Source organism: Phascolarctos cinereus, unplaced genomic scaffold (genome assembly GCF_003287225.1).
Source record: "Phascolarctos cinereus isolate Bilbo 61053 unplaced genomic scaffold, phaCin_HiC Scaffold_726;HRSCAF=1367, whole genome shotgun sequence".
NCBI lineage: Eukaryota > Metazoa > Chordata > Mammalia > Diprotodontia > Phascolarctidae > Phascolarctos > Phascolarctos cinereus.
Genome location: NW_027556098.1, coordinates 247451844 through 247478003, shown reverse-complemented (window position 1 = coordinate 247478003; position 26160 = coordinate 247451844). Strand labels below are relative to the sequence as shown.

Here is a 26160-nt window from a genome sequence, read left to right as displayed (position 1 = left end):
CCTCGTCCTGGACATGGAAACAACAAACAAAAAACAACAAACACTTGCTCACCATGATCCCTGGGCCCTTTTTTCATCATCCAGGCCAATGAGGTAGTATACTACAGTGGAAAGAATGCTAGCCTTGGGTCCAGATAGAGTTGCAGTCATTATCCTTACTAGCTGTGCAACCCGGAGCAACTCATCCACTCTCCAAAACTCAGTTTCTTCATCTGTAAAATGGGCTAATTACATCAAATGAGATGATATATTTAAAGAGTCCCAAGAACTGTAAAATGCTATATGAATGCGAGCTACATATCCGAAGAGGAGTGAACAATCCTGTAGATCTAATACAAAGGTTCCTAACTTTTTTTTTTTGGCAAATCCCTCAGAAGTCTGGTGAAATCCACGAACCCCATCTCAGAATAATATCAGTTTTCAAAAAATTCACAATTGAAGAAAATGCTAAATTTTAGTCACAGGTTAGTGAAAACAAAGATGTGTATTTTTCCCCCCATTCAGATTCATGGACCCCTTGAAATCTATCCATGGACTCTCCCATGTTAAGAACCCCTAATCTAACTGAACAGCCCAAGACAAAATCTGTAATGGTGGCATCAGTCTGGTCAAAATTCAAAACACTCAGATGATACATTTTTAACCAATAAATCTCTTAGATCTTAAGTCTCCTCAGTTTTTTTTTTTATTGTTGATGTTTTCTCCCAGTTGTAGTAGAGACACCCTGGAGAGATGGGGGAGTGGGAGACTCAAGAGGAAGATAAAGACATAAATAATCCATCTGGATCCCAGATCCAGCCATCAAAGCAATGGTATTGAACCTATTAGACACATGTCCTCATATCCTCCCAAAACAGATTTATTCTATTTTTCCACCAATGTCTAGGAAGAATCTGGTGATGCCCAAGTACGAATTGTGTGTCTCCACCTAAAAAAATTAATGTCTTCAATACTGGTGGCAAAGGGAATGTATCATAGAAACAGAGAGCTAGAGCTGAAAAGGGCCTAAGAGGATATCTAATCCAATCCCTTCATTTTATAGGTGAGGAAACATACAGGGATGGTGAAGAGACTTACCCAAGGTCATACAAGTAGTAAGAAAAATGGGATGTGAAATCAGGTCCTCTGACTCCAGTCAATATTCTTTCTACTATACTAGAGTGCCTCCGCCAGTGAGGAGTGAAAGGGTTAAAATAGACCCTTTTAGGTAAAATCCTGTGAATATGTGAGCATCAGAAATGAGTTGATGAATTTTCCTGTGCTTGAAAGACTGCAAATGGCAGTAACTGCTGATTAAAACCAGCCTGAATGATATTCCACCGTAAAAAAGGTGTCTAGGCTGGAAGATGTCAGTTCCAGCAACGTGGCTTCTTGCTTCTCAATATTTTTGTGACTTGCCTGCAGTTACTATTGGTAACTAGACTACTGTCAGAGTGTGTGGATTTGAAGATCTCTCCAGTTTCCATTATCAATGAAGAGACAAGTAAGATTGCTTCTCCCTAACTTCTGTTCTTCTAGATACATATAAGATGACATAAGGCCATTTCTTTTGGAGACTATCACATTGCTCCGATATTGGTTTGCTTCATTAAGTAAATCAATAAACTTTTATTAAGAGCCTTCCACATACTAGGCACTGTGCTAAGCGCTGGGGATACAAAATGAGGCAAAAAAGACAGTCCCTGCCTTCAAGGAGCTCACAATTGAATGGAAGAGACAAAGAAACAAGTACGTATAAAGAAGCTATATACAGCATAAACAAGAAATAACAGAGGAAAGAGTTTCTGGGTCAGTCTCATTGAATAGACCTGGGGAGTAGGGAACTGGTTTGAATTCCCCATATATGCTCTGTTGTAAACCCCATATATACTCTGTATGTGTGGCATTCCTACATAGCGCCGGGGGAGGGGGGGAGTGATTTAAAAAAAATACAACTAAATGTTGCAGTTATTTTGGCCCTAACACATGTTATAGAACCACACAGGCAGAAAAACTACTGGTGAACTAGAAAGAAATGGATTATATAAAACATGGAATTTTAGTTGGGACTTAAAGGAAAACATTAAGAGACGAAAAGGGAGAGCATTCCAGGCATGGGGTACAGCAGAAAAAAATGGCTACATTTGTGGAACAGCCAGGAAGCCAGTGTCACAGGATCAAAGAGTATGTTGGAGAGTAAACTATAAGAAGATTGGAAAGGCAGGATGAGGCTATTTTAGGAAGTTAAATGCCAAGCAGAATATTTTATATTTGATCTTGGAGTTTATTAAGTAGGGAAGAGAAAAGGTCAGATTTGCACGTAGGGAAAAATCACTTTAGTGATTGACTGTAGGTTAGATTGGAGTAAAGTTTGGGGGTTTGGTGACCTGAAAAAAAAAAACACAAAACAGTTCCAACCTCTAGAAAACCTATTTTATTTTAGCCAGTCAAGAATTATGAAGAATGACACACATTCTAGGGAATCAACTCTGGAAACTCACTTTCTCCCCCAAGAGTAAGTGGTTCATCTCTTAAGAAAATATACAATAAAGCTTTACACAAAGTAATGTGAAAGGGCTTACATATTCATTATGGAATAATTTCTAAGGACATATATTTTATCTTTGGGGGAAAAAAGTTCCTAACATCCTCTCATATCAACATTATACCCTGGTTTCATTAGGAATCCAAATGATATTTTACTAAGCCCTGTACAGAAATGCACGTGCACTACAGTAGTATGGTACCACTATGTCCTCCAATGTGAATCTATATGCTAGTCTCCATATTCCTCTCTCCTGAGAGTAAAGCATCCTTACAACTGGAACATCTGTGCTAAACTCCATAACTATATACTTCACCAAGATCAAATGAGGACCAAAACCCAAACCACCATTTCTCTGATTTATTCTTATTGGACTGTTCAGTATATCGAATGGCATTGCTCCCAGACCCTAACAGTGCAGTTGGGGTTTTCCAATCTGTGCTTCTGAATCTGTCAGTGACTCAAGAACTAAGAAAATGAAGGGGCTTCAGATACAAAAGAAGAAGACATGCTAGATTTACTAAGAATTAAAATACTATGGGGAAAGAAGATAAATAGGATACCTTTCCTCTTAAATCTGCATCTTAAAGTGGTAGCCACTTGTATCTGCTCACATACCAGAATTCCTCCTCTGCAACGAGGATATGAGAAGAACTGGGAGCATAATTTTGTTAATTGTAAAATTTAATGTTTATATAGATAGATAGATATAGATATATAGATATCTACTTGGGTACTTCTTCATAAAGCACTCAAAATAATGAAATTATGCTAATTTCTACTTGGTCCAGAGTCTGCAAGTATTTACGTAATTGTGACTTCATCTGCTTCAGTTTGCTATTGATGCTTTCCAACATTAGTCAATGCTAGCCAGCTTTACTCCACCTCACTAACCATATTTTCTTGTACTTTCTGTTAAACAGTATCCTTTATATGTCACACTTCAGCCATGAGCTTTGAACAGCAAGAGTCTGACTCACTAAATATAAAACCATGACAGATGCCACTTTATTTGCTTTAAAAAGAACTTGAGTAATCATTAATGCATTCTCATCATGGACTCTGGGCTACTGCTCCACCCTAAAACTTCCCCAATAATAATGGGGCGGGAAGTAAGTAAGGACATCTACACCTTGTAAATATCATGCTGTCTCCTCCATTCAAAGTTTGGCAAAGAAGGCTGGCAAATTCTCAAAATGCTAGGCCATCAGGCAGAATTTCTGTGTGCAGTAAAGTACTACTGCTTTCTTTTGTCCTCTGATAATGTTTAAAAAAAAAAACACGTTAACTTACTCTAAAGAGTCCTGTGAGAAGAAAATTCAATGAAAATATAAGTTAGATCTCTCACTAATCTCTTCACTGGATCTTTGCATTTGTAAATCAAAAAATGAATCTCATTGTGAGAATAGGTACATGTGTACAAGTCCATTCTCCAGTAGCTATAAAATGGGTCTCCCCCTGCCTTTGCCTGTCCCTGTAGGGCAACTCACCAAATGAAGCCTCTTTACAGCACAATGCTCTAAAAGGGAAAAAAAGTATTTTATAAGTATTTATATTTATAAATATAATATATATTTACAAGTATAATATTTATATATGTTGTATATTAACGTAAGTATAATATTTGTAAGGTTTTTTTTTAATTATAGAGCTCTACCGATTAAGTTAGCATACCAGATTACAGCTCCCCAATTCTTCCATTAAAATCCTACTAGAATATAGTGTGTCATTGGTGGTACCAAGAAAGCACTGAAAACAGGGTGGCTCAATGTGGAAAACAAGGAAACACAAGCAAATAACAAATTTGGAAGAAGGGAGGAAGTACAGGGAGCCACTCTTCCTGTCATATAATATTTATGTTTTTGAGAAGCTGTCAGGGAAAATGTTAATAGGAATCACAGCTCATCATGGAACCACACAGTCATTTCTGAGCTGCTCCAAATCTTCACTTCTGGACTTTAGCTCCTAATACTTTGTTGTTAAGATTCTTCCTACCTGCCTCCTTAGTGTTTTCCACCGTGGCAGAGAGGAAAGAATACTGGAATCGGAGTCAGAGGACTAGGGCTCAAGTATCACTATCTGTATAGCACTGAGCAAGACATCAGCTCTCTCAGCCTCAGTTTCCCCCTTTATAAAATGGGGCAGTTGCACTAAGATCCCTTCTAGCTCTAAATCTATGACACCACAGATAAGGAAATTAAGGCTCATAAAGATTCATCCCATATCACTCAGCCATCTAAGAAGAAGAACTAGAACCAAAAACCCAGGCTTCCCAATTTCTATACTGGTACTACCTACCCATTAGCCACACTGCTTCTTAGAGATCACTTGAGTAGAACTTTAATGGAAATCTGCAGTGAACTATTTAATTTTATTGCCTTTTAATGTAAAACATCACCTGATCTATCTAGTAAGTTTAGACTTGGATTTTCCAATATTAGTTTTCTTAAATTAGGGCACACTTCTAGCCAATATAATCTTTGCTTTCAGAGTGGTGGGAGGATCCAACCCTACCTTGCTTTTGCAAAGTACCTTCTAATCTGAAAAGCTAAAAGCATCTTCCAAGAATTAGCTTACTCACACTTAACTCCCATGATGCCTACCTGTAGGTGGGCAAGGAATTGGTTATCAATCCACTTTTCTCTCTCTTCCCTCCCCCTGCATACAAGAATAAGAGGAAAGAGATGGGAATGACAAACTTCATAGTTTTAAATTGAGACTTTACTCTCTACAACTGGAAATATATATAGATAAAATAAATTAGAGGCAGGAAGGTAAAACAATTTTTTTTTGGAGTAGATGAGTCAGCTTAGATTCTCCTTGGCTTTGAATAATTTTAATTCTGATCCTATGCCTCATCAGAATCCTTTCTAGTGCTCCTCTGTTTCTCAACAAAAGCCTAGAAGTTGTTGAATCATTCCTATGCTATTCACTGGTTATTTTACTGAAATAAGGTGAGGAGAGAGCAATTTCTTTGTTATTGGTTACACTGTACACAACAGTAATAAAATTTAAAAATAGGCAGTTATAAGTACAGTCTAAAATTTAATTAACATAATGTGATCATTTTTCCATGACAGATCTAAATAGGACTGATGAAAATCTATTTTCCTGATGTGACTGTCAGTATGAGGAACAGATACATAAACTATAAAAAAAAAAAGATGTATTACTCATGTCATACACACTTAATAAACATTAGTGGACTGATTATAGACCATAAAAGTAACCTAACATCAAGCAGTATGGGTGATGGCCATTCAGGGAAAGCAAAGTAAAGCAAAGTTTCCACATGCTCAAGAAAATAAAACCCGACTGGAAATCTCAAATGTGAAGGCCTGAATCTGAGTCTGTAACATGATTATGTTCATGAAGGATTCAATATTACATTCTGCACATAATGTATATAAAGGAATAAAAGACTGGCCTTTTGACATGTTATGCCCTAATCCTAAGGTGATTCACAGGGTCATAACTTTAACATCCATTGTATTAATTAAGATGCCTGGACAGTAATCCAAATCATCAAGTAATCCAATACAAAATTTGCATATTACCTGTTGCTACATTTATACACACACACACACACACACACACACACACACACACACACACACGTGTATATATGTAATACTTTGTGCTCAAACTTGTGATTTCACTGGTGTAGGGAACTGTGGGCAAGGAAACTCCCCAAACCAATACAGACCAGCAACTATTCTCCAAATTATAGCGTTAGAAAATTGCCTGGGGCATTGGGAGGTTAAGTGACTTAGCAAGCAGAAGTAGGAATTTGTCAGAGGTAGGAAGAAATCCAGGTCTTCCTGATTCCAAGGCTGGTTCTTTTATCAACTGCCTTTCCCAATTTCTATATTCTCATCTTTAGTTCCTTTTCCATGCTCTGTGTTGTCTATTATGCTGCAGTTATTTTTATGATGTTAATCTCTGTAGCGTTAAGAGCTGGTTCTAATTATAGGAATATTGGAATTCTCCCTCATTTCCAAAAGGCTAAATTCTTACTTTGGCCTTTCAGTTCTCCTAAATACACACTAATATACCTAACTGAGGAAAGCAATGTGACACAGGGGAAGAAAAAGTGCCCGATTTAGAAGAGAACCGGGGTTCAAATTCTGACTCTGCCATTTGCTACTTCTATGACCTTAGCCAAGACACTCAATCTTTCCTGGCCGTTTCCTCATCTATAAAATGAGGAGGTTGAATAGATGACCTCAAAAGTCTCTTAAAACTCTGAATCCAGGATTCTAACATTTGCAGTCGTGAGGATGGGATTCTCTCCCCCAATCTTCCAATCAGATAGCTTAAGGAAGGATCCATACGCCAATTGATGAACATATGGTGGTCAACTGAAGATCAAATGAGATAATGTATATAAATCTGAACACTTCAAAGTCTTATATGAAGGACAACTATTATCAGTAGTCTTCAAACAGGTAAATACATCACCTCATATTCTAAAAATTAATCAATATTTAGATGCATTGGGGGAAATTCACTAAGCTGATTTTTTTAATGACAAATCTAGATGAACACAGGCAAACATGGAAACTACGGTCAGAATTATCAAACACAATGAGCACCTTTTTTGGTGGTAATAACAGCATGCTCTAATGCAACTTTTTTGTGGTCTTTAACTAAAATTGAGCTACTTCTGCAATTATGCCTAATGCATTTTCAAGTCAATCCACAGGGAAATAATTCTTTTTTTCTTTCTATTCAATCAAGATTTGTACACAGGGTTTATGGAATGACATAATATCCTTCCTGAAATCAGACCTGTATGGAGGACCAGTATCCTTCACACATCACCGGTTCCTGAAACTTCACAAACAATTCCTAATTTCCAAGGAAACAATCTCATCAAATGCTAGCTACAAGAATATATATTGTTCATTTTGGATACATTACAATAAGAACCTAATCCAATTTCCCTCTCAAAAATGAATTTCCCTTGAAGGACTGCATATTTTCTAAACCCACAGATTTAATTGGTCACTATTTTACCAACGGACACTAGAAATTACTGGTCTTTATATTTCACTATTTTTAACTGAATCACCAGTTTCGGCTTTTGGGGTGTCATTAACTGACTATTAAAGGAAATGGGAGTCAGAAAAGATCGTCTCAAAGAAAAAAGAAAGATATCACCTTCCAATTTTTATTTCCTCTTTCAACTTTATTCCATATGTTGAAGTTTCCTTGAGACGGACAAGCTTTAGGGACCTTTCCCCCTGATCTCCCTTTCAAGCGGAGAAAAAACACTCACCTAAGGAAGATTGTAATCAATATTCGCCCACCTCTGCTTCAGGAAGGTAATTAAAGCAGCTCATTGCTCCACGTAAAAGGTCAAAGGATTTGTTTTGAAGCTGGCCTAAGTATTTAATCTTTCCCAGAAATAAAAAGACAATAAATCTGTCACAACTGCTCAGATAAACATACAAATAGTCAAAGAATGTGAAGTCAGTTGACAACTTTGTAGACTTCCGACAGAGCTCTTCTCATCCTCCTACCTCCAAAGATTTCCTATAATATCATGGCAGGGCTCTCTTCCCCTCCCTCTCTCTCTCCTCCCCCTTTCTTGGATTAAAATAAGGGACTGCTTATTTAAGTTAACAGCGTTGGGGCTGTAAATGTGACCATGGTAAGAAACCTCCAGGAAAGCGCCAAACCCAACTGGGCAAGGAGAAGAAACCTTGGCTGCTTGTTTTGCTGACATCCACGGTCAAGTTCTGGAAAGCGTTTCAGGCGCCCTTGTCCTCTACCTGGGCGCTCGCTGCTTGTTTACCTGGCAGCGGCCGGCTGTCACCGTCTGCTGAGAACAGGAGCCCCAGCCAGTCAGAAGAGAGGGAGCCTCATGAGCAGCCGGGGGGCACCCCGCGATCCACCAGGCAAGATCCAGGCAGGCACACCTTGCAAAATCAAAGGGATTTCTGAGGCCAGCTGGCCAAAGGAGAGGGAAGCCTCTCGCAGGTGTCCCGTCCCCTCCCCTCCCCAGCCACTCACCTTGTTGGATTTTGGTCACTAGCTGTTGGCGCGCGAGGATCCTACTCATCCTGTAACGAGAGCGCCTCATCTTCTGATCCAGCCGCAAGTACATCTCCTGGCCCTCGGGGGTCATGGGATTGAGATAGTAGCAGCCAGAGCCCGGGGTCCTGGGGACCTGCCTGAACATCTCCGCGGCTCGCTTTCTTTCTTTCTTTCTTTCTCTTTTTTTACCTGCCACCCCCAGTCCTTTGCGCGGCTGCTTCCAACTTTACTCACAGTAAAAGGCAACAAGCCCGGGAGAGACGCACAGAGCAAGCTTTTTTTTTTTTTTAAAGGAAAGAAAAAAAAAAGGAGTGCCAAAAGCTACAACTCCCGAATTCCAGCCCCCCCCGGCCCGCACGTGACCACGAGGAGCCAATGAATGGGAGGGGGGAAAATGTGAAAGTAGTCCCAAGTCGGGCTGGAAGAGCCGAGCCCAGGCTGCGGCAGCCGCTCCGGGCTCCCAGCCCTCCACTTTGGAGGGCAAATGCAAACAGGGGAGTCCTGCCTCCCAGCTGACGAAGCACCCAGGAGCTGCCGCAGGAGAATTTAAAAGAAAGGAACGGGGGTGGAGGGGGAGGAAAAATGGCTGGACACTGTAACACCTGGCCGCTCAGCCTCCACAAGTTGCCTGTCTACCTGTGGCCAGGTCATCAGAGAGGGCTTCCTTATGCATTGTCCTCAATTAATGCAAAAATGGCTTCAAGCAATCGGAACAGCTGCCTTTCATCAACGAAATATGAACCATGAAAGTTTTTTCAGTCAAAAAACAACGACAACAAACTTCAACTGCATTAACACCAGAAGAAAAATTACAACGAATTAAAGAATGGGACACTCAGAAGACAGCTTGGAGACCAGAGCGTCTATTTAAAGAACAATGTTCCCCCACATTCCCCTTTTTCCTCTGAGTCTACCACTTAATCGATATTTAATTCTCTTTACTACTACACTTATTTAACAAATTTATGGAGACTGTTACACACCTGCCAGGAATTACAAACAATAATAATAGCTAACATTTATATATGGCTTTACATATAATAGGTCGTATGATGAAATATATCCCAAAGATGATGTAAGACAGTTTCTGCCTCACAATTTAAGAGTTAAGGCATATAGCAACAGCAGTAACACAAATTGGTAGGAGGATGTCACAAGAGAAAAAAAGTTACAGGAATTCAAAGGATGGAAAAAATTGCTTGGGGTGGGGCCCAGGCAGGAATCAAGAAAGTCTTCTTGGAGGAGGTGGTACTTGGTGAGGAGAGGATGGAGGAATAAGGGAAAAGGGAATGGCATGAGCCAAACCAAGGAGGCAGGAAAAGTACAGGGTGTGTTCAGTTTGGCTGAAGCAAAGAGTACGTGTAGGAGAGTAGTGGGAGAAAATATTTTTCTTCCCCCCCCCCACCCCGCTCGCTATAACATTCTGTTTGATGTGAAAAGCAGCCAAGTCTGTAGCAGTTATGTTATAGGATTCTGTGTATGGGGCTTAGTGAAAAAGGCACTTTCGGTAAGTATACAGCCAAGTTGGCCTTTCATTTGTCTGACTCAAAGTTAAACATAGCTTGGTCTCAGGTTTATAGTCCAAACAAAGAAAAGCTCCCAATTTAATGCTTAGAAGAGCCTAAATCAAGAAATCAGCAGCTCTGCATGACAAAAGGCCCTCCAGCTGTAGTCAGCCTTCACACTTCCCCTTGCTGCCTTTCTGTTAGTTCTACTGAAAACAAGATCAGCCTTGAGTTCTTTACCACAGTGGTCACACAGTGCTGATCTAGAACCCATACAAGAATTTTAGACCTGTTTTCTCTGGGGGAAGTACAATCGAGGGCCTGGCATGAAGCATGCCCCTTTAACTGATAACTGTAACAGTTGGTGTTCTCTAAAGGTGATGTAAATGCTATACTGCCGAGTCAGTATCAGATTTGGGAAGTGAAAAAGCATCACCTGCTGACAATTTTTTAAAGAAATTCAGGATTGAAGAGAAGAGGGAACTGGGATGGGGGATAGGATGGGGAGAGAGATGGGTGAAGGAGAGACAGAAAGGTAGAGAGGAAAGGAGAGAGAGAGAGAGAGACAGACAGACAGACAGAGACAGAATTTTAAGGCAATTTAAACATATTTATCAGCAGGTGGAAAGGAACCAGAGGAAAGGAAGAGAATAAAGGTACGTACGAGAGAATAAATAATGAACAAGGTCCTACAGGTGGTGGGAGAGGGAATGGAATCAAAGTATTATTTTTAGGGGCAGTCTCATCTGCAGTGACAAAAAGAAGAGAAATCATGCACTTCAATTGCTGGGAAATATTGAGGAACGAGAAAAGGAGAGCAAAGAGAGGGGGAGATAAGATCCAGAGACTTTAATCTTAGTAAAGCAAGGGGCAAGGTGATCTGTGGTAAGTGGGTCTGAGGATGTTTGGATCCTTAAGCAATCAAATAGAGATTATTATCTATAAGGTAGTCTGAAGTGAATTGAACAATTCTAATGTTTCATTAGTCAGGAGAACATATAAATGAAGTTTAATTCAAAGAATGTATGCTATATTATATGCTATTGGGTTGGACCTGATCTCCAACCTCACAGTCTAAGAAACGTTGAAGGTGTTGCTAGTGGAAAAAGTTTAATAAGCCCTGAATATACTATATGATCTAGTGTATAGGTTATGTAATAATGGAGAATCAATTTATTAAGAACCTATGATATATGCCAGTTAACTATGCTAAGTGCTGGGGATACAAAAAGAGACAAAAGACAGTCCCTGCCCTCATGGAGTTGACAGTTTAATCAGAGAGACAACACATAAGCAAACATCTATGAAGCATACTATATACAGAATAAACAGGAAATAATTAACACAGGGAAGGCACTGGAATTAAGAGAAGTTGGAGGTTTCCAGTAAAAAAAAGAAAAGGATTTAAAGGAAACAGGGAAGTCAGTGGGCAGATTGGAGAAAAGTGCATTCCCATCATGAAGCCTAGCCAGAAAAGATGCCCATATTCCTTTCATGTGTAAGTTGGATGAATTAGCCACTGAGGCCCCTTCCAACTCTCAAATTCTGTAATTCAGTGAATGAAATTCTAACTAAAAGTGACTGGAATTTGGATTGAGATACTTAAGGAAGGAAAATTTCTTATCTGACTTTGTAATCCCAGTACTTAAAGCTTCAGCAATTGAATTCATCAAGCATTTATTTTTGGGAAGGAATGGAATCAATGGTACCCGTAATAGGTTCATCCTTAGTGAAGAGAAAGGATTTCCCTTCTGTAACTACAGGGGAGGTGGAGATGGTATTGAGATGGTTTGGGGAAGGGAGGAGGGGAGCTGAGGGAATTCATATTTAGATGGCCTCAAGCTTGTCCTTTGTGTCATCTGTTCATTGATTTAGAACTAAGGGACCTTGGAAGCTATCTAGTCCTAGTCCAATTCTCACACTTTTCAGATGAGGTCAATGGAAGTAAATTGTTTAAAATCACATAGATAGCAGAAGGGTGATTTAAACCCAGGGTTTTCTTCCACTATACAATATCTATCACCTCATATATTTTTGTATTAGTCTTAACTCTCCTACCACTCACCCTCCATTAGACTATAATCCTCTTGAGTGTTTCTTTTTTCATCTTTGTATTTCCAATGCCTAGTACAATCATTTGCACATTCAACTTCCCCCAGGTTACACACCTAGGCTGTGTCAGAGGAGGGATTTGAACTTGAAATCTCTGTTTCAAAAGCAACTTATCTATCCATTACCACCCACACTGTGGGCAGCTAGGTGGTGCAGTGGGTAGAGCACAGCCTCTAGAGTCAGGATGACTTATCTTCCTTAGGTTCAAATCCAGCCTCATATGATCCTAAGCAAGTCACTTAGCCCTATTTGCCTTTCCTCCTCTGTAAAATGAGCTGGAGAAGGAAATGGCAACCTACTCTCCAGTATCTTTGCCAAGAAAACCCCAAATGGGGTCATGAAGAGTCAGACAGGACTGAAAAATAACAACAAACTACTATGAAAAGATCCCACCACTATGGACTGTCTGGAAGCATGGAGGAAGAGCATATTTGTGATTGTTAATGGAGAAACATGCTTCAATGCAGCAGTATGACAAAGCTACATGATCCCCCCACCAGGTGTCAGGAAAGGCAATCATCAGTCTTGTTTGTATTGATTCATTTCTCTTTAATCAGGAGCTAACACTAAATCAGGGGTTCTTAATCAATTTTTTTCCTATTATGGGACCCTTTGGCAATCTGGTGAAGCCTATGGACACTTTCTTGAAATGCTCACGAATGTTTTTAAATTCACAAAATACATAGGATTGCAAAGGAAATCAATTATATTGAAATAGTTATCAGTACATTTAAAAAAAAATTGAACCTGTTGAAATCTATCCAGAGATATCTAGGTTAAGTACCCCTATACTAGATAGCTTCCATATACATCCATCTGGTTTGGCTTCTAGCATTCTGGGATTAACCCTGTCACAATAACCATGTAACTAGGACAGGCATCTGCTTCCGTCACTTTTGTCTTCAAAAGTAGCAAGAAACAAGGAGAATTTAGGAAAGGAAGGGAATGAACATTTATTAAGAACCTACTATAGGCCAGGTACTATCATGAGTTCTTTATACACATCTCATTCAGTCCTTAAAATGACCCTGTGAGGTAGGTGCTATTATCCCATTTTCAAGTTGAGGAAACTCAGGCAGACAGAGGTTAAGTGACTTGTCCAAGGTCACAGAGCTAGTAAATGTCTGAGGCTAGATTTGAACTCAGGTCTTCCTGACTCCAGACCTAACACTCTATCCACTAAGTCATCTAGCTGCCTCCGAATCTGGGGAATTAAGAAAAAAACTGGATAAGAATTGGAGAACTTATTGGGGAAATAGTAGAGGGAATTCTGTTTTTTTTGTTTTTTTTTTTTTAGGCAATTGGGGTTAAGTGACTTGCCCAGGGTCACACAGCTAGTAAGTGTCAAGTGTTTGGTCTGAGGCTGGATTTGAACGCAGGTCCTCCTGACTCCCAGGCCGGTGCTCTATCCACTGAGCCACCTAGCTGCCCCAGTAGAGGGAATTCTGGAGAAAACATACACTAGTCATCTTCTGTCACCTGTATTTCAAAACAAATGAGTATTATCAGTATGAATGCTATATTTCATCTCCATCTTAGCTGCATTTTCAAAATGAATGTCTATTGATTCTTTTTTGAGAAGCACTGCAGTATCTAGGAGCCAAATTATGAAGAAAAGCACTGCATGTCCTTTCCACATAAGACTGAAGGTCTTGGGGTATTTTGCTCTGAAAGCCACAAGATTACAAATACTACATTCTTTGGGTTCACACAAATGCACTGGGCACCAACATGACATAATATTCCACAGCAGCCTAGCAGTTATCGATGAAGCCAGAGTGAAAACAAATAAACACACAAAAGCACTCTCATGCTCCTGGTTGAAAGGCTAAAGTCTCGTTCTGCTAAAGTACAGTCTATGTATCAACAGTAGCTGCTGAAACATGGTGGAGCAATATGGGTCTCATGCTCCTGGGGAGCAGGAGGGAAGAGGGAAATCTGAAGCCCCAGGTAATATTACAAATGTTTTGTAATTGAACATGTTCCAGGGTATGATATTTGAACTTGGTGGGTGGCACTGCTGTCTAGTTAGCATATTATTCTAGTGACCTATGGTTAGCATACTCTCTATTGCTATGAAATTTAAAATTGATGTTATATTTTTATATGAGAATGATTAGATATAAATAATTCTTTTCAAAGTTCTTTTTACAAGAACTTACATATCTTTGTTAAATGGTGAGTCTGTCATTTAGATACTAGATTAGTAACTTCTTGAAATCTCACTTCCTTTTTGTATCTGAAGTACAGGACTTTGCACTTAAATGCCTGTGTTCCCTTTTGTCTAGAGGTGTGGAGAAAGTAGCCTATGCAGTCTCCTGGTCTGGGATTTTCTGACCCAGACTGAGATATGTAATCCTCCGATCTTTTGGACTGTGAGCTTGCCAGAGCTCCTTAAAAATGTCCTGGGGAGATGACCACGAAAATGTAAGGGAAAACAATGTTGGAAGATTTCAGGCCTCTGATGCAGTGACCAATCATGACTTCAGAAGCGTAGCGGTAAATTGAGTCAACCACTACTTGGCAGAGAGGTAACATACTGCAGGGACAGAGTGAATGAGACATATATTTTCAGACATAGCCAATGGGACAGTTGGTGATTAGTGCTGAAAAGAAAGAGTGGTATCAATGAAACATTAAAAGACACACAGAAAGAAGTTCAGAAGGGGACATAAGCAAGCAAGGCAGTCATTTTCTTAAACTTAACATACATTTTAAAAGAGCTCTAATCTAACAAAGGTTCACAATTTCATGTGCAAACCTCTTTTCTATTGTTCTTTGTATAATAGTGGTTGTATTGACCTACAGGAGCCATGTCTGGGAGAATGTACAGAGCTGCCTTACCCGCTTCCAGACAGACATGTGGGAGCTGTGGGCTCTGTTTTGAAGCCATGTGTGATTAAGTGTTGAAGAGCTTAATGCTGGGGTGATGAAGAGTGTCCTTATTGGCCAATGAGCCAAAAGCAAAAATGACTCAGTAAATCTTTAAAAGGGCTCAGTGCTCTCAGCCTGCTCTCTACAGATTGTGACAGGAATATCTCAGGTTGCTTCTCATAAGGGATGGAGGCCAGGGTGACCCCAGCAGCAATGCAGCCATGAGCACATGGCACAAGAAGCAAGTGTCCTGTCTAGGCAAGCCTAAGACTGGGTGTGAACTGTTTCTTTTGTGTTTCTTCTTTCCTAAACTTGTTGTGTTGTTGATTGATTGATTTGTGTCCAATTCTTCTTGACTCTGTTTGGGGTTTTCTTGGCAAAGACACTGGAATAGTTTGCCATTTCCTTCTCTAATTTACAGATGAGGAAACGGAGGCAAAGACGGTTAAGTGACTTGCCCTGGGTCACGTAGCTAGTAAGTGTCTGAGGCTAGATTTGAACTCAGGAAGAGAAGTCTTCCTGACTCTAGACCCAGTGCTCTATTGACCATACCACCAAGTCTTTGCGCCAAACTGATTGGCCCAACAAAGGGTGGAGGGTGGGGGAGGGGAATTGCTGGCACTGACCTCATTACACTTGGAGAAGATATGGACTGGTAATTGTGTGGACAGTATAGTACAGAAGTGTAACATAACAATAACAATGACTATTATAGCAATCTCCATATTATAGTAATCTACTTTACGTTCTTATGAGGTTTAAGTATAAACTTTCTAGGAATGTATAACTATAGTTATAAGTTAAGTTGCTGAATCCTGTTTTAAGTGCACTGTGCATCTTTTGTTTCTTTGAGTATTCTTTTGTGTGTAGAAAATAAATACCTGTCAGATACCTGATTCACATTGTGCACTGAGTGTCTTTTACTCCCTCTTTCATCATCCTGACTCTCCTCTGTACTCCAGGTTAACATTTATTACTTTTTGTCAATGCCTCTCATAAAACATAGCACCTAGAACTGCGCACTATCACTGCTCTTAATCTGGTCACTATACTTCTAAGAGGGTGGCCAGGTGGTGAAGTGGATAGAGTGCCAAGGGCTTGAAGTCAGGAAGACTCCTCTTTCTGAGTTCAAATCTGGCCTCAGACACATACTAGCTGTGTGACCCTGGGCAAGTCACTTACCCTCTATTTACCTTAATCTACTAGAGAAGGAAATGGCAAACCATTCCAGTCTCTTTGCCAAGAAAACCCCAAATAGGGTCACAAAGAATTGGACATGATTGAAATGACTGGACAACAACAATAATACTTTTAAGACATAGAGAGAAATTACCCATGCATAGATGAGGAAGGAAATGTTAGCAGATGAGTTCTCAGTGACTAGAGAAGGGTAACAGGGGCCCTGGAGGAGTCCCATTATTAACAGGTCACATGCCTTCATCATGACTGTCCCATTGGTGCAGAGACTGTTACAGACTAGAATACTTAGAACAAAAGACCACTCATGTACAAACTGTCCAGATGGGCAAACTGTGTCTGTGCTTCTCTGTCATGGTGGTAGCAGTTCGGGTGCAGGAGGGCATGGGGTGGAATGAACCTAATTTAAGTTTCTTACTTGTCCTCCTCTGCCCATTCTCAAGGCTGGCCTGGTCTACTTCTACTGATTCATGGAATCAAATGCCACAGCAAACAGTCCAGCTACAGCCAAAAGACCAACATTGCAGTTTGACCTTTAAACAAAATGTTTTCTGTTTAAAATTTCCAAGTTTGTCTCTTGATGGATGAACAAAGATTAGCGCCTGGTGGAATCTAGTTTACACATGGCCAAAAGCATGGAGTGCTCTTACTGAAGCCAGGAATCTCTCCTTGTGATTTCATCCTTCTCCTCTGCATGCATTCCAACTTTATAAACACATCACAGGGAATCCAAAGTAATTCTGCCTCATACGGAATGTAAGTGATAAGCTTAAAAAACTGATGTAGAGAACTATTTTTTAGTTACCCACTCTAATCTACTTTCAATGTCTTTAACACAGACTATTTACTATTCATTTACAGATGAATTCCAAAGTCATCTCCTCCAAGAATACTTCCACTAGTAACAAAAGATCTACCATCACTTGTGATTGAAACACTTATAAACATTTACAATATCACATATGATAAACTTACAAACATATACGATTTGTAACTTTGTAATTTTATTGACATTAAATCTGCATTCATCCACACTATCTCCTGTGATTGTCCTTTCAATCAATCAATAAACCTTTATTAAGCACCTACTATGTGCCAGGCACTGTGCTAAGCCCTAGGGATAAAAAAAAGACAAAAGAGATCCTTCCCTCAAGGAGCTTACATTCTAATGGAGCCTTTAGGTATAGAACTTTTATTTTTTTTGTTCATATCTGAGATTTCATCAGCATAGAGAAATTCTGATGTGGAAACTCCCCTCCACTGATACAGATCAGCAACTTACCTGTAACAAATAGTTTCAGAGAGTTGTTTGGGGGTACTGAAGGATTAAATGTCTTGCCCAGTGTTGCACATCCTGAGTAGACTTGGCAATCAGGAAGATTTAGGTTTGAAGTTGGCCCTCTATTATGCTACACCGCCTCTCTATATTTAAAATATTAGAATTGTAAAGTTTGAAAATATCTTAAAGATTAATTAGTCTGACCTCTACAGCCTCTATGGGAAAACTTTCAGACAGGAACCAAAAATGTAGCACATCCACTCAGCTTTTTGACAGTTCAGATTTTTAAGTTTTCTTATATTGAACCAAAATGTTTCTCCTTGTAACTTACAAACATTTGTCTTAGTTCTTCTCTGTGTCCTTAAGCAAACTGTCTAATCATCCTTCCATATGACAGCAACTGTGTCACCCTCCCCCACATTTACTCTTTTCTTTTCCAGTGAAAACATGCCCAGCTCTTTCAATTGTTCATTGTATGCCATTGTTCTAGACCCACTGCCTGGCAATTATTTTGTTCAGTTGACAGCCCTTCATAGGGCCTACTTGGTCATTCCAAAACTTTTTCACTCTCCTTAACCCTTCATCCTCACCCTTAGCTACCCCCACCTCATTTCATTGAGATCAATGTCATTTGGACTTTACCCTCCTCAGCTCTCATCTTCCATACCTCAAAAATGCTATATACTCCACAGCTTCCCATCCATGTCAGAGGAAGTCCTCCTTCTGGTCAAAGATAGCCCTTCCATATCTGCTGTTTTCACTGTCCTCTCCCTGATCCTTCTACTTTCTTTTATTACTCATGTTCTCTTTCCCTTATGCATTTTCACCCTCTCCCTCTTTATTGGCTCTTTCTTTATCAGCCTATAAGTATCCTTAGGTCTCCCCCAGTGCAATCTCCCTGTCTTAAGATCCTTTTACTCCTTCTCTCTTCCCCCTTTCATTTATTGTCTCCACTTGTTCACCACCTGTTCCCTCCTTGCTAATGTGACCTTTGTCTCCACCACTATACAGAAGGTGATCTTTCTCTAAGTTCACCAGTGATTTCCTAATTGCCCAACTATAATGGCTTTTTCTCAGTCTTCATCCTCCTTGCCATTTCTATTGCATATGACAGCACTGACTGCCTCCCCCCCCCCAGGTCTTTCCTCCTTGATGTTCTCTTCACCTGTGGCTCTCGTAACATTACCTTCTTATTTTCTTTCCCCATCTCTTTAATCACTCTTTCCCAGTCTTCTTTTGTTATTGTTGTTGTTCAGTTATTTCAGTTGTATCAGACTTTTTGTGACCCTGTTTGTGGTATTCTTGGCAAGAAGAATGGAGTGGGTTGCCATTTCCTTCTCCAGCTCTTTTTTACAGGTGAGGAAACCAAGGTAAACAGGGTTAAATGACTTGCCCAGACTCACACAGTTAGTAAGTGTCTGAGGCCAGATTTGAACTCATGAAGATGCGTCTTCTTGATTTCAAGCCCAGTGCTCTATCCACTGTCACTCTTAGCTGTCCAGTCCTCTTTTAAGCTTTTCTTTTTCTTCCTGTCCCCTTTATGTAAATATTTCTTAGGGCTCTGTTCTCTTTCTTCTTTTCTCTTGCTATATGCTGTTCCTTGCAATCTCATCTAATCCCACATCTTCAATTATTACCTTTACATTAATGACTCCAAAATCTGTACTCTGTATACTTTTCATCCTTTTTTTCCCCTCTGAGTTCCAGACTGATACTTCCAAGTGCTTCCTGGCCATCTCTATTTCTTTCTTCTTGTGATTTCCCTATTTGTCTTAATGGCACCAAAATTCTGCCAGTCATCTGTGCTTCAAACAACGATATTTGATTCCTCATCCTTCAAAATCCCATTCAATCAGCTGCCAAAGCTTGTTGGTTCTATCTCCGTGATGCCTGTAGGATCTACCTTCTCTATTCCATGTTCACTATCTCCCCAATTCATGCCTTCATTATTTTTCAGTCTTATCCCACTCTGATGCATCTTACATATATCACTGTTAGATTTTTTTTCTAATACAAAAATCTGAATGTCACTTCATAGTTCAATAACTTTCAGTGGTTCCCTATTGCCTCCCAAACTCTTTCAAAAGCCTTCCCAACTGACTACCTTCTACTTTTCTAGTCAACTTAGTCTACTTGTTATTTCCAGAGTATTTCCTTCACTTGTTCCCTCTATTCCTTTAGTCATACAATTCCCTATGCTCAAAATACTCTTCACCTGTCTCTACATGTTGAAATCCTAGCATTCTTCAAGACCCACCTCAGTGCCACTTTCCTATAAAGGGTTCCCCGATTATTCCCATCTCCCAACCTACCTTTCCCCAAATCACTTTGAGCACTTTGTTCATCCTTCTTTTATACATCATGTACTATTTTATTAGTTCTTTATATACATGTTTTATTTCACTTACTAGGCCATAAGTTCTATGAAGGCAGGAACTGAGTATGTACCTTTGTCTCTTAGAATGGAGCATAGTGCTTTCTCTATAATAGACACTTAAATGTTTATTGATTGAATTCATTTGTGTGTGTGTGTGTGTGTGTGTGTGTGTGAACTGTAAGCAAGGCAATGAACTAGATACTATGAGCTCTCAATTTGCAAGAAATATTCCCTGCCCCCCTCATTATCTTATCCCTGAGATAACCTCTCATTTTCATTCTAAATATATTGTATGTTTATAATTATGTATATGTTGTTTCCTCCATTAGGAGCAAGCACTGTGTTTTTGCCTTTCTATTCCCAGTTTTACTACCTAGCACAGTTTTTGTGCTGAGACATAGTATGTGTTTAATAAATGTTTACTGACTAACAATGAAGAAGGTAGTCATTGCCCACCGTCAGAAATTTTACCATGGGGTAAATATGGAATCAAATCATGTTCAAAATGCACTGCTGAAGCCTCACATTTAGAAGAATCTTATGATAAATATTTTTGTAAACTGAATGCTCAGTCCCTACCTATATGTTTTATAAATCTATAATATGTCAAATACACTTAATTTTATATACTGAATATGCTTAAAATGGCATATACCTTATTAGGATTTTAAGCTGATTTCAAATCTAACTAAATTGTCCATTCAATAGGATGGTCACATGAAGCCTGCAAGCACTCAATAAATGTTGAAAAATCATGATGGCTCGTGAAATGTCAGAGAAAGATGCTATAGGATTAATATTGCCAAGAGCCTCCCTCATACTTTTAAGTCAAACATCCACTTGGAAAAATTCAGCTCAAGCTACTCAAAATGATGACAGAATTTTTTTCTTTCTCTCCCCTCATTTCTGACACCAAAAGATTATCAATCTGTACTATAAGAACAGAAAGCAGTGAAGAAAAAATAACAGTTGTAGAGCAGATCCCATAATTAGAGAAGTATTAGGAGCATAAGCCCGATGGCAAAATCCCTCTGATATCAACAAGAGCTTTGGATTTAAGTGTCAGGGGAGATTTCAGTGTGATGGGAGAGATGAATTTAAGGTTTTGGTTGAAGGAAAAGAGGTTTTTGGAGGAAATTGGTTGACCAGTGGTGATTCAGGCATAATGAATTTTGTTTTCTGTTTACTTTAAAATGTATCCCATAGGGACAAGGTCCCAAATGACTTCATAATATAGGACACCCTACTCTCCTATTCAGAGGAGATAATGTTTAGCAGATTTCCCTGAATAGCAGAATAATACTTCATTTTATATAGTGTTTGATAGTTAATAAAGTCTTTTCCTTATAACAACCTTGTGAGATAGGAAGATTTAAGGCAGCAAGGCGGCATACTGGTTAGAGTGCTAGACCTGGAGTCAGTAACACCTCAATTCAAATATGGCTCAGATACTTACTAGTTGTGTGATATTGGGTAAGTCACCTAATTTTTGTCTGCCTCAGTTTCCTCATCTGTAAAATAGGGATAAAAATAGTACCTACCTCCCAGGGTTGTTGTAAGGATAAAATGAGATATTTGGAAAGGGCTTGGTAAACCTTAAAGTACTATATAAATGTTTGCTATGGTTGTTATTGTATTATTATCCCTGATTAAGAATGCTGAGAAAATAGAAGTTAATTGACTTTCCCAAGATCACATAGATAGGGTGATGATGGAGTTAGACCCTGAATCAAGGTCTTAGTAAGGCTCTGCATATGGTGTTCCTTTCAATTAGGGGAAGAAAGAAGTATTGCTTCCTGGTGTACCTCTCTATTCCTTTTTTCTAGGATATTTTCTCCTATTAGTGCCCAGTAGAAATATGAAGATTTTCTGACACTGAAAAAAAAATATATATACATATGCATATGTATGTATGTATATATATATATATATATATATTTAATTTCAGGATTTCCTGGGTCTTTAAAACATGGTAACTTTCCAGTAACTCATCCTTTTGTGGCCATAGACTAGTCCCTAATAGTAAAGTCCCTCATATTGTGGCCTCTCCAACTCCTAATGTTATGGATAAATCGGATAATCAATCAGTCATTAGTTTCTCCTCTAACCCACCAAGACCAACAGTAATCTATCACAGAAACAATTGTTAGCTATCCAAAAATGACTTTACAGTGTTCTGCTAATTTATAACTATGAATAGTTCCCTAAAACCTCTGTTTTTCTCTGTATATATGCATTTCCTCAAAGAATTAATCTTACTATCATAGCTTCCAATTGATTAGAAAATATTTTATAGTTTCCTTTTTCTGAAAAGTAGAACATCTCCCCATTTCTACTCCTGTTCTACTTCTTTTCTCTATGTTTCTTCAAAGATTACTGACAGAGGCTCAATAGTCACCACCTCTTGGATATATCTGGTTCATGCCTGATGACTTGAACCCACTAAGAGCTATTAGGTAGGTCCCACACTACTATCTCCTGACTTAATCTTGGGTTTCAACCTCCTATATCATTTTTGTATCTTTCCTGGTCTATGGATTCTTCTCCTAGGTAGATAAATATGTGACCACACAATGACCATCATGATTTCCCCAATGGGAAAATTCTGGCATGGGATTTTCTTCCCTCAAAGCTGTTAGCATCCAAGGCAGTAAGTCCCAAGTACTTGCTGAGGGCACATAGTGACTCACCCAAGATTACGTAACTAGTAAATATCACAGGTGAGATCTGGACTTTAAGCCCAGAATTCCCTACACCATGTTTCATCCCTTTGGTAGAGAAAACAGAAGTCAAGTAAGAGAAGTAGCTCTACCTTCTCCCTGTTGTTCATCATCTCTCTTCTTTCATCTACCCTTAGTAGTGGTAACGTCCCACTTTCTTGCCACCCACGTAGGTTAAAAAAGCCCTCTCTGTTGTCCTTAGCACTCATCACCAGTTTAAGATCATTAGGAGCTTCCATGCTCCTGATACTCGTTTTTTGGTTTGTTTGGTTTTTTTTACTTTCACAATTAAGTCCTGTACCACTTCAAGTACCTGCTTTTATTTCCATTGTCTCTACATGCCCATACTAAATCTAAGTGGGTTGATGAGTTCTTTGTGCATTAACTGTTCTCTTTAGACAGCTTTCCCCTTTCTTCCAAATCAGAGTACTTTGTTGAATTTGTCTTCTTATGTTAAGATCTTTGCCTAATTTATTACTGACATTTTGTACGTTTGTTTATAAATGTCTGAAGCCATGAATTTTATTGCTGGCTTTCTTCTTGGATTTTATCTTTTGTGAGTTACTGTTTCCTCTACAGGTATTCTTTTTTCTATCTTGTAACTACTACTCTTTGTGGTATCTGGCTTGGCAGATACATGTGGACGAATTTCTCTTTCCCTTTCCATTTTTAGCTTAAAGCCCTTGAACACATTTTCAAGATTCCATTCAAGCATTCCTTTTTTTTTAAATCAATTACAAATTTTATTGACAACTTTTTTTTTACATTATCTCCATTTCCAAATATATCCTTCACCCTTCCTTCCATAGACAGCCATTGCTTATAAAGAATAACAAAGAAAAAAAAACTGAGACAAAAAAAGGAACTTCAGGAAAATAACCAACATATCAACTAACTCTGACATTTTATGCAATATTTCATACCTCAGGTCTGCAGCTCTGCAAAGAAGGCAGGGAGCTATATTTTTTCCTTTCTTCTTCATGGGCAACCTTGATCATTACAATTATAATCTATTCAGCTTTGGGGTTTTCTTTTTTGTTCTTTCCATTGTTGTAATCATTGTGTATATTGTTTTACTGATTCAACTTATTTTGCTTTACACTACTTTATATAAGTCTTCTCATGGTTTGGTTTTTTATTTTTTGTATTCTTCATTTCCTCCATTTCTTACAGAACATTAATATTCCATTATATTCATGTACCATGATTTATTAGCCGTTCTCCAAATGATGGGCACCTACTATTATTTCCAATTCTCTGCTACTACGAAATGTGTTGCTGTGTACATGGTATCTTTCTATCTTTGGCCTCCTTGGGGTATATAGCTAGAATGAGGTCTCTGAATCAAAGGGTTTGGACATTTTAGTTACTTTATTTACATAATTTTAGCTTCTTTCTCAGCATACTTCCAAATTCAGGCAACTATATTCATTATTAACTCTGGTTAAGTAGACATAATCTATGGCTAGAGCTAACATTCCTACATTTTAAACTATAGTCCAAAATTCAAAATCTCAAAATTCTCATCTACCATTTTTACTTCTCACATTTTCCTTTATTTACCTCTCCTTAAGCCTCTACCTTCCCTTGGCAGCACTGTCAAAAATACTACTTATGCTTTTTAATGTCTTTAGTTTCTTGTCCAGAGTTTTACATATGTTCCTTAGCATTGCTTTCTAGGTTCCTTCTGGCAACATCATTTGTTCCCACAAGAATCACTGAGTCATTAGTGATCATTACACTTGACGAGTCTCGGTGTGCACTCCTTGCAACTACTGTCTACTGTGGTGTGTTGGTCTTTGCCAGGGATGCAGGTTCTTTGCTTCTCTACCACTGCTGCTAGGGTGGCAGTTTTGAAAAGCTCATAGGCTGAAGCTATTGCAGCTTTTTTGAGATTCAGACCCAACCCACCCGCATTTAGCTGGCTAGAGAAAAGATCTTAGGCATTTAGGTCTCATATTTTCTCCTGCTACTAAATCAAACTTGCTTTGTCTAAACTTTCATTGTAAGATAATTCCTTTTAACTTCCTTCCATGCCCACAATACCAGTCACAATCCATGCAAATCAAAGAGACTAGATGGAGAAAAATTAAGAGACTGATGGCAATTGTCCTACCTCCCTTTTGTTCTACAACAACAAAATCACTGTCCTCTCTGATTTTTTTTTTTGGCTGGGTTATATTTCTTCTTTCTCTCAGCCTATCTAACCCTATCCACCCAGAAGGGTCCAGCTCAAGTCTCACCCTTTCCATGAAACCTTCAAAAACTGTTCCAGCCTACACTGTGCATCCTCTCTATTCTGATCTCCAAAAGCACTACCATCTACAGCCGTCATTCCAACAATTAGTCATATGCTGCCTTATTTTGTTGTTTAATTGTTTTATATAGTTTGCTTACCATCGAAGTCACAAGCTGCTTGAGGGCATAGTCTATTTCATATGCTTCTTTTGCATTCCCCAAAGCATCAACCACACAACTAGCACTCTATAAACATTTATTGAGGTGGATCTACTCAATTCTTCCATGTTTTGTAAGTTTTGTGCCCCCTCCCCCCACCATAACACATCAACAACTTGTCATCTAGCTTTTGCTTGAAGACTGAATGAGGGAACCCACCACTTCCCAAGGCAGCCCACTGTACTTTTCCAAATGTTTAATTATCAGGAATATTTTTCTTTGCAAAGAGTCTAAACCTGCCTCTCTGGAGCTTCTATTCATTTCTCTTAGTTCTGGTCTCTGGGACCAGTCTAAGCCTTCCTACACATAACGGTCTTCCAAGAATAAAAAGAGAGCTATTGTGTTCTTCTGAGCCTTCTCTTCTCCATGCTCTTCCCCCTGATCTTCCTATGACATGGTTGTGGCTCCAAGAAGTTATAGTATGCATTGTAGCCACATTCCAGTAAACTTGTCTCAGGCTTAACCAGGCTGATGATAACCTCAGCAGGCCTCAAACCTATTGTTGAATTAGGGGAGTGTCTACCCCAAGCATGGGAAGACTTCTTCCCAGCAGAGGGCGGATGACAACAATTTGTTTCAATGGCCATGAAGACCACCGAAGGAGGCATTGTACAGAGTTCAGAGCTTGGTCAAACATCAAAGATGCCAAGGTCATCCACTGCATCCTAGGCCATCATCGGTTGTCCTGACTTTTGTCTTGTCACTGGATTTCAATGACTCAGGAAAAGAGAGTGAGACTGAAAACTTTGTGCAATTCAACCTCACTTAAATCTAATTAATTTGCAATTCAAGACATCAGCCATGATGTTACTGGTCCTCTTCAAAAATGAAGGATGACTAACAACATATGACATGGACTTAAGGCTCTTCATCATTCTGTGTGCACCACTCTATGCCCTCTAAATTATCAACTAAAATATGGTGCTCAGAACTGAAAATAATACTCCAGATAGAATCTGACTAGAGCTGACCATCACTTCCTTGTTCCTAAAAACTATATCTCTCTTAATGTAGTCCAAGATTAACTTAGCTTTATCAGCTGCCAAATCATACTATTCACTATAGAGGTTTTG

The 26160-nt window shown here is 39.1% G+C and overlaps 1 protein-coding gene and 1 long non-coding RNA gene across 5 annotated transcripts in view; one reads left to right on the top strand and one right to left on the bottom strand.

The window, feature by feature from the left end:
- The window catches only part of STARD13 (StAR related lipid transfer domain containing 13), a 716694-nt gene that overhangs the window by 202885 nt on the left and 487649 nt on the right, over positions 1 to 26160 (bottom strand). The window contains exon 1 of one of the 4 annotated variants that reach the window (XM_020997118.2): positions 8543 to 9573. The exons of the other annotated variants lie outside the window; for them this stretch is intronic. Within the exon in view, the coding sequence (XP_020852777.1) occupies positions 8543 to 8711 (169 nt within the window). The 5' untranslated portion in view covers positions 8712 to 9573. Of the gene's footprint in view, positions 1 to 8542; positions 9574 to 26160 lie in introns of those variants that run through there. 4 annotated transcript variants of the gene reach the window in all.
- LOC144454561 (uncharacterized) overlaps positions 13849 to 26160 on the top strand; it is a 145276-nt gene continuing 132964 nt past the window's right edge. The window contains exon 1 of the long non-coding RNA XR_013483065.1: positions 13849 to 14133. This is a non-coding gene — a long non-coding RNA (uncharacterized LOC144454561). The remainder of the gene's footprint in view (positions 14134 to 26160) is intronic.